The sequence below is a fragment of the Poecile atricapillus genome, chromosome 15 (assembly GCF_030490865.1).
Source record: "Poecile atricapillus isolate bPoeAtr1 chromosome 15, bPoeAtr1.hap1, whole genome shotgun sequence".
Lineage (NCBI taxonomy): Eukaryota > Metazoa > Chordata > Aves > Passeriformes > Paridae > Poecile > Poecile atricapillus.
The window spans coordinates 15,336,996-15,348,809 of NC_081263.1; the positions used below are offsets into that span (position 1 = coordinate 15,336,996).

The window sequence follows — 11,814 nt, forward strand, 5'->3', positions numbered from 1 at the left end:
CACCCTTTCATCCTTCCCCCTCTGCCCCTCTGACCAGCACAGCAGTTGGGTGGCACTGCTGCCTGTCAGGGTCGGTGTTTTTGGACCCTCTGTGGGCAGATGTGGGGTGGCTCTGACACTTGGGGCTGATCCTGGGTACAACCAATGTACAATTCCCTATCTGGGAATGGCCCCTGTGCTTTAAGGGTGCTCAGGCAGGCAGAGCTGTACCGGGGCAGTCCCTGAACGCGGGTGCTGGTCCCTGGAGCAGGGAATGGATGGCTGCCTGCCCAGAGCAGGTTGTGATGGCTCTGTGCTGTGCCTGTGGGGCTCTCCAGCACAGAATCCCAATCTGGCTGCAGTGTAAGCTCCTGGCATGGCCCCTGGAAGGGCTTCTCCCCCTCTGCCCTGTTCCTGGGCACATGAGCTGCCAGCTGGGGTTTCCCCTGGGCAGTGTGGGAGTGCTGTAGGTGGCCCCTGCCCTGCTCCCTGGGGTCACCTGTGGCTTCTGCCCAGGTCATGCTGGTGCTGGCTGTCCCCAGGAATGCCAGCCCAGGTTTGCAGTGAGTGCCTTTGTCCCTGCTCTCCTCCCCAGATGATCGATGGCGAGGCGTTCCTCTTGCTGACGCAGGCTGACATCGTCAAGATTATGAGTGTCAAGCTGGGCCCGGCACTCAAGATCTACAATGCCATCCTCATGTTCAAGAATGCTGATGACACCTTGAAGTGACTTCTCTTGGCCCAACGGGGACAGTCCCTCATCACTGGTGCTGCCAAACTGTCTGGTCGGGACAGAGATTCCCCCAGCCGACCGCAGCTTGTCACGTCCTGCTCGTGTCCTCCCGGATGCCACATCTCCACTCTCCCACCAATCCATCTCCCATCCTCTTCCTTCCGTGCTGCCCTTCTGCAGCGCTGGGCCCAGGCTGGCCCCAGGCCTCGGGGGTGGTTGCAGGGAAGGAGCGTGGACGTGGCCCTGCCCCATCTTAGTGCCACAGTTCCCCCCACGTCCTGCTGTGCCTGCCCTGGGTAGGGCGTGCTGAGGGCCAGGGGAGCACTGTGCAGGGTGTCACCGTGGGGGGCTGGCACCTACTCCAGTCACCCAGGCAGGGGAAGGGACTGACTGCCTGCATCCATGCTCATACCTGCTTAAAGGCTGCTCTTGCCTTTGCTCAGCAGCTGGGGGAGATTTGGGGTTTTTCCCTCTCTGTGATCCTCTGGGGGTACTTGTGCTAACACCGTTTCCAAGGGACGTTCAAGGGACGTTCTTGAGGAGTTTCTGCTCATTTTGCCTTTTTCTCTGAATTCTTTTGACTTTCCCTTTATAAGGCTGGGTGATGACTGCTTTGCCCCTGCACTGCACTGAAAACCAGTGGCCACCTCTTGTCCCTTCAGTGAGCAGCTCTCCTGGCTGCTGCTCTGCCCATGACCAGCGCCTGTGCTTTATTCCTTTTTTCCTGGAATGCAGCAGCCCCAGAGCCCTGCCAGGCCAGGGCTGGCTGGGTGCAGAAAAGGCTCTTTTTCTTCTTGAGTTTCAGACTGTTTTGTCCAGCACTTCTCTGGGAGAAAGGATGCTTGGATTGCACCTATTCAAGAGTCATCTACAAAGGAAGTTGGGCCCTCTTTGGTCCTTGTTTTAGGAGCAAGGCCTTCTTTAGATGGAGAGAGCTGCCAAGGACAAGAAGCATCCATTGCTCCAACAGGCTGATCCACAGTTGCTTCTGATGGCATTCCTGAGTTGGCTGAGTCGATTCTGCCAAGCTGCCTTCTCCCCCCTCTTTGCCCTCACAAGGCATCCAGGTTTTGCTGTCTGAAGAGCAGGATCTTCTGCTGTCCCTGGATCCCTTACCTGCAGAGCTAAAAGAAATCCAGCACTTAGTTGCTTTGTTTCTGTCCTTTTCAGAAGATAGCACCTTTCCAACAGGGTCACAGGCAGTTTGGGAATGCTCTTGTAACGTTGTCCCTTGTAATGGAGAAGGGACCAAAGAGCTGCAGAGCCAGAAAAACCAACATTCCTGGGGGTCCTGGCAGAGTCCCAGCAGTTTCTGATAAGCCCCTGTGCCTCCTGGCAGTCCCCACACTGCTCTCCATGGTCCATCACCCTGCATGCCTGATGTGGGAGCTGTTGCAGCAGGGGGTGGCTGTGCAGTGCTGGAGGACAGCCACCTGCCCAGGGACCCAGTCCCAGGTCCACTTCCTTTGCCATTCCCAACAATGACATTCCAGTAATAAAAAAATTTCCTCCCTTTCCCACTGCCCAAAGACAGGGGTGCAGAGATGTGAGCAAGTGCACCAGCAATGTGTCCTGGAGTAGCGCTGCCTTGGGAGCCACTGTCACATCTGGGTCAACCTGTTTGAGGCTTCCCATGGAAATGTAGCATTTTGAATCTATTATTGAATATTTGGGGTCATGTCTGACCTGCTCTTGAAACATCTGCTGCTTGCTCTTCACGCAGGACTTGCAACTTGTCCATGTCTTTGTTTTGTCATTGCTTGGGTTTGATTTAGGCAGCTTTCCCCCTCCTTTCCCTTTTTATGTCCTTGTATCTCTTCAAGCACTGCAGCTTGGCCAGCTGTGGAGAGAGAGACTGGGAGCTGTGTCCCTGGGTCCCAGAGTCACTGCCTGAGCCACCCTTCATCTGCAGGAAGTGGTGTGGAAGTTGGTCTCTTCAGCTGATGGAGAGTCTCTTTCTGGGCCACTGTATGCTGGGGGAGAAGAGGAGGAGCCCTGGGACTTTCAGCCCAGGCTGTGAATGGTGCTGAGACTTTTCCAGGTGTGATCTGGAATGAAAAGGCTCCCTCACACTGGACACAGCCCTTGAGCTGGCAAGGACCCATCTTAGGAAAGCATCCTGTTCTCATCTGCTGTATTCCCATGTGTGAAGTCGTTCCTCCTGTTGGGGAAGGGACTGAGCACCGTCCCAGGGTGCTGGGAGAGGAGCTGCTGCCCAGGCATCAGATCTGAAACTACTGTGAAGGAGGGAGAGCCTTGTGTCTCACAGGGCTGGCTGGGAGAGCAGAGGTGGCGAGGAGCTCAGAAGATCCTGCTGAAGGGGAAGAGGAGCCATGAGCCAAGCCCTGGCTGCCCCCCAGGGCTGGGTACAAGCAGCACCACTGGCTCTTGCTCTGCTGTTGGGTGCAGCCAAGCCGTGCTCTGCCTGGACACCAGCCACACAGGCAGAGGTGCATCCCCACGCTGCCAGCCAGGCAGCGCCCGCCCTGCGCTCTCCTCACCTCCCTCTTAAACACAGACGTGACCTGGACCGGACTGCTGGGGTGCTGCCCCCTCGTCTGGGGGTCTGGCTGCAGAGCTGGAGCCCAGCTCCCCACTGGGTCTGAGCTCTGTGCTGGGAGCAGCAGTGCCACTGGAAGGGTGATGGGAGGCTGTGTCACACGCCTGCTGAATTGAGCATCACTTCCTCAGCCTCTCAGGCTGATGTACCTGTTGGGGTACAAAGCTGCTGGATTTGTCTGGGTGAGGGAGTTACAGGGTTTGTAGGTGGTCAAGGGCTATTTACTGTTAAAACTTACAACCTTCTGTGTCCTTTAAAACCAAACCCAAAGCGTTGTGTACGTGTGGATGGGTGATTGTGGGAGTACCCTGACACCATTCCCCTGCTGTTGGTGTGTTGCTGTTTTAGGGTGGGGGTCTCTGGGGCTGTGGAGGCAGCAGACACCCATACCAGGGTCTCATGTGATGTGTCCTCTGTGAGCAGTTGTCCCTGGTCCCAGCAGGGAGGGCAAGAGAAGGAAGGTTTGCTGCACCCCTGGCCTTGGTAGGTCCTTCATCCCCACAGAGCACTGAGTGGGAGTCCTCCCTCAGGGACTGTCAAAGACAGCTGTGACCAAGGCAGAAGCACCAAAGTTTTCTGTCCTTCCCCTGTTGCCTGACCATATTCCTCACAGGGACATTCACTGCCGTGTCACTAAGAGCCAGAGAGGACAGTGGGCTGGGTCTGGCCCACAAGTTCCCCTCTGGGCCTTTCTGAGAGATGTGACTGCAGCCAGCATTTCTAAGTCAATGAAGAATTCTTCAAGTCGAATGTTTTTCTGAGTGGAGGTCCCCAGGTCCCTGTTTCTGCCATTCCTGCCCCTGCAGCTGGTGTTGGCAGGGCTTAGCTGGGGAAGTCCCACTGCATGCTCCAGCCTCAGCTATGGGGTGTCTTCTGGGGGGGCTGGTCTGTGCCTGACTCTGGGTGTGTGGGGGCAGTTGGAGCCTCTTGGGAAACTGTGTCCTCCTCCTCGTGGAAATGGGCAGCACTGGGACAGTGCAAGCCAAGGTCTCCATTTCCAGGAGAGCAGCCAGCCTGGAGCTCAGCAGGGAGTGTGGCTGTGCCTGCCCACCAGAGCACAGCCGCCTGCCCTCGACTTCCTCCGCTGCTTTCCATGGCGATCACAAGCACTTTCAGAAGAGAAAAGCACCCTCCAAATGGTGTAGGAGGGCTGGGGGCTTAGGGCAGCTGCTGCCTGCAGGGGCACATCTGGGCCCGTGGTGCAATGAGGGTGTTGGAGGAGGGAGCCAGGAGAGGGGTGTGACTTTGCCACTGGGGTTCTTCGCTCCTCATCCTCCAGGAGAGCTCCTCGATGTAGAGAGGGAAAGACAGGAGGGCTGCAGTTTGGCTTCCTTCTTCCAGCCCAGCCTTTCCCTCCAGGGCCTGAGGCTCACTTGTCCTTGGAGGGAGAAATAGGGACCATATTATGGAGGGAGTGTGATTATGATAACAAAAGCTTTTTTGCACTTTCATTCATTTTGCACTCTTTCTTAATTTCTTTTTTTCTGTGTTTTTGATATCGGCGCCTCCTCTCTGTGTTTTCATAATGAAAATCCTTCTGTTGTAGCCAGTGCAGCTATTCTGGAACTGTGTGTCCTGAATGTACAGAGATATAAAGGCTCTATATATATAAATTTATAGTGGTACAAAAGTAAATTTATATATATAGATGATGGTGTGATGTGTTTTGTCAGTGTTTTAAAATAATAAACGAATGTGAGCAACAGAGGCCTGTGAAGCAGGAGTGGTCACTGTGCTGTGGGACCGGTCACTGCAGGGCTGGAGCTGTCACTGTGCTGCAGGGCAGTGGGAGCAAACGCTGTGCAGTGGGGTAGCAGGAGCTGTCACTACATGGTGGGAGAGGTCAGTGCAGTGGTCAGTGCAGAGGTCAGTGCAGAGGTCAGTGCAGTGGTCAGTGCAGAGGTCAGTGCAGAGGTCAGTGCAGTGGTCAGTGCAGAGGTCAGTGCAGTGGTCAGTGCAGTGGTCAGTGTCCAGCCCGCCCCTCTGCGTGTTTCTGGCTGTTCCACCGCCCGCCCGCCCTGTGAGACTCCCGAGGCAGCTGGGACCGGGACAGGGACCGGGACAGGGATGGCGCCAGTGGGACAGGAACCAGGACAGGAACCGGGACAGGGATGGCGCCAGGGCCGGTTTATTTATCGCAGCTGGAGCCGCTGGCAGGGCCTGCCCGGGGCGGTGCCCGGCGGGGCAGCGCTGCCTGCGGGGAGCGGGCGGCTCCTCCAGCTGTGGTTCCTCCAGCTGTGGCTCCTCCAGCTGTGGCTCCTCCAGCTGTGGCTCCTCCAGCTGTGGCTCCTCCAGCTGCGGTTCCTCCAGCTGTGGCTCCTTCAGCTGCGGCTCCTCCAGCTGTGGCTCCTTCAGCTGTGGCTTCTCCAGCTGTGGCTCCTCCAGCTGTGGTTCTTTCAGCTGTGGCTCCTCCAGCTGTGGCTCCTCCAGCTGTGGTTCTTTCAGCTGTGGCTCCTCCAGCTGTGGCTCCGCGCCGCCCCCGCTGTGAGCGGCCCCAGCAGCAGCAGCAGGAGCAGCAGGAGCAGGAGCGCAGCCGCCAGCGCCAGGCGCACGGTGTTGCACAGCGTGTAATCTGCAGGGACACAGGGCACCGTCACTGGGGAGTGACCCACCGGGAGATCCCAGCCCTCCCGTGGGGGCAGCAGGGGATCCCAGGGGACACACAGGGCAAGGGGACACCCCATGGAGATCCTGGGCTAAAGAGACGCGAAGGGAAGTTCATAGGGAGCAAAGGGGGGCACCCAGCTGCACATTCCATATCCCTGTCCCCTGGAGCATCCCCTACTCACAGCCTCTCACCTGTGACCCCACCCTTTGGTGGTACCAAAGATGGGAAGGAGGGAAGAAACATGGAGCTGGCCCTCAGATGCCACTGCCAGTGAAATTGTGACACTGAGCTGTGACAAGATATATGACTGTCCCTGGGGTTGGGAGGTGCAGGGAGAGGTGTCCTTTGACTCTTGGACCTGTCAGCCCAGCAACCCTGTATCTATAGGGTCTCTAGATCATCTGCAGGGTCTCTGAGGAGCTGGCCAGGCTCAAACACAGCTGAAGGAAGCTGTAACCCTCTGCTTGGACCCCTCTTAGAGCTGCTTTCCTGTCCTAAGTCCTCTTTTCTAGTTCCCCCAGGACATAGAGTAGGATTGTGGCTGGGGGGATGTCTCACCTCTCACCACCAAGTCCAGGGTGTTGCTGACAGCAGACCATTCTCTGGAAGCATTGATGGTGTAGCACTGGCAGCTGTAGCGGCCGCTGTCACCGTTCTGCACGTGGGAGAGGTTGTAGTCACCTCGTTCCCTTGACAGTAGCTGGGCTCGGATCTGCCCCTCCAGGTACAGGTAACAGCCGGTGCTGGGGTGTGTGGGGCTGCAGCAGAACATCACATCAGCTCCTGCAGTCACCTCGTGGCCAGGCAGGACAGAGAGGTGGGGTCTGGGGAGACGGAGCTCTGTGGGGACAGGAGAGGGAATGAGAAGGTGCAGAGGGCTTTGATGTGGTGCCAGGAGCTCCAGCATCTCTGTGAAGCCACCAGCTGGCTCAGGCAGAAGTGAAGATGGTCCCCACCTCTCCAAGCCAGGGAAGAGGAGGAAGAACCCTGCCCATCATGGAAATGGCCGCGGGCATCTTAGTGTGCCGGGCGTGTGACCCCATAAGAGGGGAAACAGCATCACTCTCACCTTCCACAAAGACCTCCAGTTCCTCACTTCGAGCCAGCACAGTGCCTCCCTGCAGGTAATGGCAGTTGTAGGTACCGCTGTCCTGGGAGGTGGCGTTAGAGATGGAGAACTCAGCCCTGCTGCCACTCTGGGTACGGAGCCGGCGGCTGCCCTTGTACAGCACGAAGCTCCCAGAGCTGTGCTGGCAAATGCAGCAGATGGTGGTGGAGCCTCCTAGTGGGATCACCCCAGGTGGCTTCAGGAAGATGGAGATTGTGGGGGCACCTGCACAGGGAGAGAGGTGCCGCCAGACAGGCAGGGAGCCCCCAGCAGCTGCCCTGCTGTGAACCCAGGGCTGCCACCAGGCCCTGTCTCCACATAAGGGTGAGTTTTGTTCCAGGGGGCTGTGGAAGAGCCCTGAGAGATGGGTGGGCCCAGAAATGTGTCCAAACTCCCCATCTACCTCCTCAAGATACTCACTCAGTGTAACCTCGCTCTGTGCCACCAGCCAAGCACCTGCAAGAGAAGCAGCTGTGTAACATCGCTGTGGAGTGTCTGGACACCTCCTGCCGCCCTCTAGGAGCTCCCACAGCCTCTGGCACTCACCGAAGGCCAGCACATGGGTCACAGGCAGCATCACGTCCCTCTTGGCTCCCTCTGTATTCAGCTCAAGCAGGGCTTCTTCAGAGGAAGGCTTTGACCAGAGGCACTGAGCAGCTGGGTGGCTTCTTGTGGCTCCTGATACGACCTCGTTACCACCTTCTGTCCACCACAGCCACCTTCTGTCCCAGGGCTTGGGTTTCTGCAGCACGACTGCAGGGCTGCAATGGTTGAACTCGAACTACAATGTCCCTGTCACATGCCCAGGGCTGGGCCCCTGTGATGACTTAGGATCCTGCAGGCCTTGGGGGAAAGGCTATCAGGCCTTTTCTTTCTCTTTCTTAGATCCGGTCACTTGATGGGGAAATGGCTTCTTCTCTGCCTTATGAAATAGAGGGTTGTTTTGCAACCACAAGCCCACAAGTTTGCTGGCTCAACAGAAAGAAATAGGAGGGAATGAACTTGACTTCCTTTTTCACCTTTTCAGGGGCAGTTGTATCTTCCTGGCCTACAGAGTCTTTCATTGCAGAAGGAACAGCAACACCTCCCTCCTGTAGGTCTGGGTGCACCCCACAGGATTGGTCCCACTCCTCATCCATCCACATCCCCCAGTCCCACACTGCAGCAGCCAATGGTCCTTCCGCCAGACTGCTGCTCCCTTCCACCCCACACCTGGAGCCAGGTGCACCCCAACTGCATCTTCTCTGGGTGATGTAGCCAGAGCTCCCTTTGGCAATAATGAAGGGTGAATGAAACCGGGCAAGTGCGTGTGGGAGAAGGGAACAAATGGATTCTGGCACTAAATTTGGCTGTGTGGGACCTGGGGTAGCTTGTCCAGGGTCCTTCTCTGAAGGTGGCAGTGTTTGTAGCTCCCTGCCCTCCTGTGAGCTGCAGGCAGCACATCCTGTCCCCTCTGTGTCTGCAAGCTCTGCCATAACTGGGCCCTGCAGGAATAACAGGGAAGGCTCAGGGCTGGGTAGGGGTGGGGGTTGTATGGGTGTAAATCAGGGGAAAAAGGCAAAGCTGGACTTCTTCCAGACCCTTTTCTACCCTTTTCTTTCTTCTTTCTTCTGACCTTTATGGTTTCCCTTGGATATTCCATGGGCAAGAAGTTTTGGCAGCAGGGTGCCCTATGGCCTTTTCCTGTTCTGGGCACCTCCTCTGGCCCTCTCTCCTGTCTAACCTCCCCCAGCCTCAGCTAATTTTGGCACTGATGCCTTAGTATTCTAGCTTCTATATTTTTCATATATTTGTAAGCCTATACTTCTTTAGTGTATAACCCTAAACCCCATATAGATTGCTAGCTACTGCTTTCCCATTTTAGTCAGATAAAACAATTCCTCGCCAGACCTGGGAATCAAGGACACCTCACTATGTCAGACCCCAAGAAATGTAAACAAAAGTGAATTGTTGGGGTGGGTGAGTGGGTACAAATTTGGGGTTAATTACTTCATTAGCTGAAGCTGTAATTGGAAGATTACAATATGCAAATGGACCAAACTTATAAAAGTTACAAAAGTCTGATAACCCATGAAAGTCCATTTTGGGTGTAGCTCCTGGGGCACTTCATCTGCCTGAAATGTACCTGAAGGTCCTTCAATAAATATAACTGTTTATTATTCCCTTTATTTTGTCTGGCCTCTCTTTTTAGGTAGCCCCAAGAAGGCATCAGCAGCTCCTTGGAGAGCCTCCTTTCAGGTCCATTTATCTCCACAGCCCCCACTGGCCACACCAAACTGCTCTGGGCTCACCTGTGCTCAGTGAAGAACAAGCCCTGGCCATTCTGTGGCTCTGGCCTTGCTCACACTGTCCTGGATGGTGTTGGTGGCATCTCTGTGGGCCCATCCATGGGCACATTGGAATCCTTGCTCCCTTCTACAGAGCCTTTTCTCACATCCCTCAGCCTAAGACCAACCTCTGGGTGCACATCCAGAGCACGGGACCATAGAAAGAGCTTTCCCCCTCTATCACCACTGTTAGGAGCAGCCTGGGAGAGAGCCCAAGGAGTTTTGGAGCTCACAGAGGACAGGTGGGGTCACACACAGACACAGACAGTCCCACAGGTCTGGACAGGCACACAGGGCCTCCCACAAACAGCACAACAGCATGTGCCCCTTGTTGTACCCCTGCAAGCACATTTGAGCTTAAAGATCAAAAGCTTTAATTTACAATGTACTGTCAGAGTCCTACCACTGTAAGCGTTTCTACAAGGGGTATGGAAAGGTGTCTGGAGACATTTCCTCATATCCACTTAAGCAGTTCCAAAGAACTCCCCTGTGATCTGGGTTTCACCCTCAGCTACAGCTACACTTCTCTCTATTGCCCAAAGGTGGCTCCTCAGCAACTGCATTGCCTACAGGACAAGGCTGCTGCACATCTTTGCTCATCAGCAAGAGAAATATCACCCTCTGACAGGAATCAATATTCCCAGGAATCAATATCTACCGCTGGGCATTCTCACCTTAGAATCACAGAATATGCTGACTTGGAAGGGACCCATCAGGATCATGGAGGCAAACTCCTGGCTACAGTGCAAATAACTGAAACAGTAGCTTATTCTTTTTTTGGCCCTGAAGGAAACCATTGTTCCATAATATTTTCCTTTCAGTCATCTACCTTCCCCAGTTTAATTCTGCAGCCTCAGGTCACTTGCTAGACCAGAAGTATGTCCATACTAGAAAAAAAAAAAAGGAAGAATAAAAAAATACAAGCTGTTTCCAAGCCATGCAAATATCACAAGAAACCAGCCCTGCTGACAAAATCCAGCAACTGTTGCAGTGCTCCGAGTCAGTCCAGCAATGATCTTTGACCTGCTCATTGGTGGGACCATCATGTTCACAACACCTGAGTCCATGTCTCCCTATAGCCCTGCAGGCCTTGGCTGGCATTTCCTGCCTGGATTCTCCCTGGCTCTCAGTGGAGGTCTTAATCATGAAGTAAACACATGCAGAAGCATCTTCAGACCAGCTAAGCATGAAATGAACCTGTCTGTTCACACACCACTACATGAGCATGCAGCTGTGTCCTCCAGTGGCGAGGCCAGAGAGCAGCAAGAACCAGTCTGAAGCAGAATTCCCAGGAAAGGTGGCTTTAAAAATGTCAGAGCAGACTTCACATCATTCTACACCTGCCTCTGCTGGAGAGAAGCAGCAAATTCAGGTGCTCAGGGCAAGCAGCATCAACCCACAGTTCACTGAGGTACACCCACAATTTGACATGGTGCAACGTTGACTATAATTTGTGCCATAGACATTTTTAGATTTTAACCATTAAGCTAAGCTACAAATGGTTTTTTACCTGTCACACAAATTTTAGAATTTTGGTAAAAAGCCAAAAACTTGGAAAATAATGCTATTCAAGAAGACAAATGAGAAGAATTTTAAAAAAAATAAATTTAAAAAATATTTTATGTAAATGATGTTTTTATCTTCTTTTTTTGGTTACTTTTTCACACTTTATGCATTAATTCAAATACTGTGATGAAAGCATTGTCTTGAATTTAAAATACTAAAATATTCTTCTTGAAAATACCAGCAGGAAAACATCTTTTCCACCTGAGTTGTTTCAGATTAGTCCAGAATAATAAGAACTGATTCTTTCTTACAAGAAGGTTTTGTTGGTTTTTCAGTGAACCTACATTTTCCAGAAGAGAGAGAAAAAGAAATGTCATACTTGTTTTGGGTTCTACTTCCTTTTCTTATGATCTGCCTATTTTTGCCTTTCATTTTCAGTTTCAATTTTTCAAATTTTGTCTTAATTCTGAGAGCCGAGATGCTGGAGGATAAATGTCTAATTAGATCCCTCCCTCCCTGTCCCTTGTCTCTGAACACCGGTGTTTGTTCTGGCTGTGCTACATCCCGAGACAACTACAATGAAGACTTTGCTCCAGACATGCAAAACTGTTCCAAGTGGCCCAGGAGGTGCCTCACCTTGCCCTGCCCACCCCTCAACCCAGCACACAGAAAAAGCAGGGAAGAGAAGGGTCAGTTTTATTGCACCTATCAAGGGAAGAACTCATTTTATGTTCCTTCTGTCAGACAACAACTGAGCCCTACACATGATCCTGGTGGGACGGTGGAGTGAATCAAATGGTCAAAGAGAAAAAAAACCAAACCCCTTCTGCTTTGAGATAACGTTGCTTTATGAGGGAAGCAAAAGCTGCACATGCAAGCAAAGCAAACCAAGGGATGAATTCCCCATTTCCCACTGGCAGGCTCAGCCATCCCCTGGCTGGCTCCATCACAGTAACAGTGGCTTGAGAAGACAAATGCCACCACCCGAACATC

At 53.5% G+C, this 11,814-nt stretch overlaps 2 protein-coding genes across 11 annotated transcripts in view; one reads left to right on the forward strand and one right to left on the reverse strand.

Moving 5' to 3' along the window:
• The window catches only part of L3MBTL1 (L3MBTL histone methyl-lysine binding protein 1), a 33,960-nt gene extending 28,983 nt beyond the window's left edge, over positions 1-4,977 (forward strand). For all 7 annotated transcript variants that reach the window (XM_058850949.1, XM_058850950.1, XM_058850951.1 and 4 more), the window contains one exon: positions 575-4,977. In XM_058850949.1, coding sequence (XP_058706932.1) covers positions 575-709 — 135 coding nt within the window. In that variant the 3' untranslated portion in view covers positions 710-4,977. The remainder of the gene's footprint in view (positions 1-574) is intronic.
• A 358-nt stretch (positions 4,978-5,335) lies between these two features.
• LOC131585152 (immunoglobulin superfamily member 1-like) lies at positions 5,336-9,531 on the reverse strand. 4 transcript variants are annotated; one of them, XM_058850960.1, is made up of 5 exons: positions 7,535-9,530; positions 7,409-7,444; positions 6,950-7,213; positions 6,439-6,720; positions 5,336-5,844 (listed from the first exon to the last, which is right to left on the reverse strand). In XM_058850960.1, exons 1-5 carry the CDS (start codon positions 7,563-7,565, stop codon positions 5,714-5,716), a joined length of 744 nt encoding a protein of 247 aa, XP_058706943.1. In that variant the 5' UTR covers positions 7,566-9,530; the 3' UTR covers positions 5,336-5,713. The 4 variants fall into 4 exon arrangements, with proteins under 4 accessions (XP_058706943.1, XP_058706941.1, XP_058706942.1 ...); XM_058850958.1 differs by having other exon boundaries at positions 6,950-7,444; positions 7,535-9,531; XM_058850959.1 differs by having other exon boundaries at positions 7,409-9,531.
• Between the last annotated feature and the right edge of the window lie 2,283 nt (positions 9,532-11,814).

Coding starts and splice junctions, on each gene's coding strand:
- LOC131585152 (XM_058850957.1), bottom strand. CDS start 7,565: ATGCTGCCTGTGACCCATGTGCTGGCCTTCGGTGAGTGCCAGAGGCTG. Junction 6,721..6,949: donor ACTGGAGGTCTTTGTGGAAG/GTGAGAGTGATG, acceptor CTGTCCCCACAG/AGCTCCGTCTCCCCAGACCC. Junction 5,845..6,438: donor CCTGGACTTGGTGGTGAGAG/GTGAGACATCCC, acceptor GTGTCCCTGCAG/ATTACACGCTGTGCAACACC.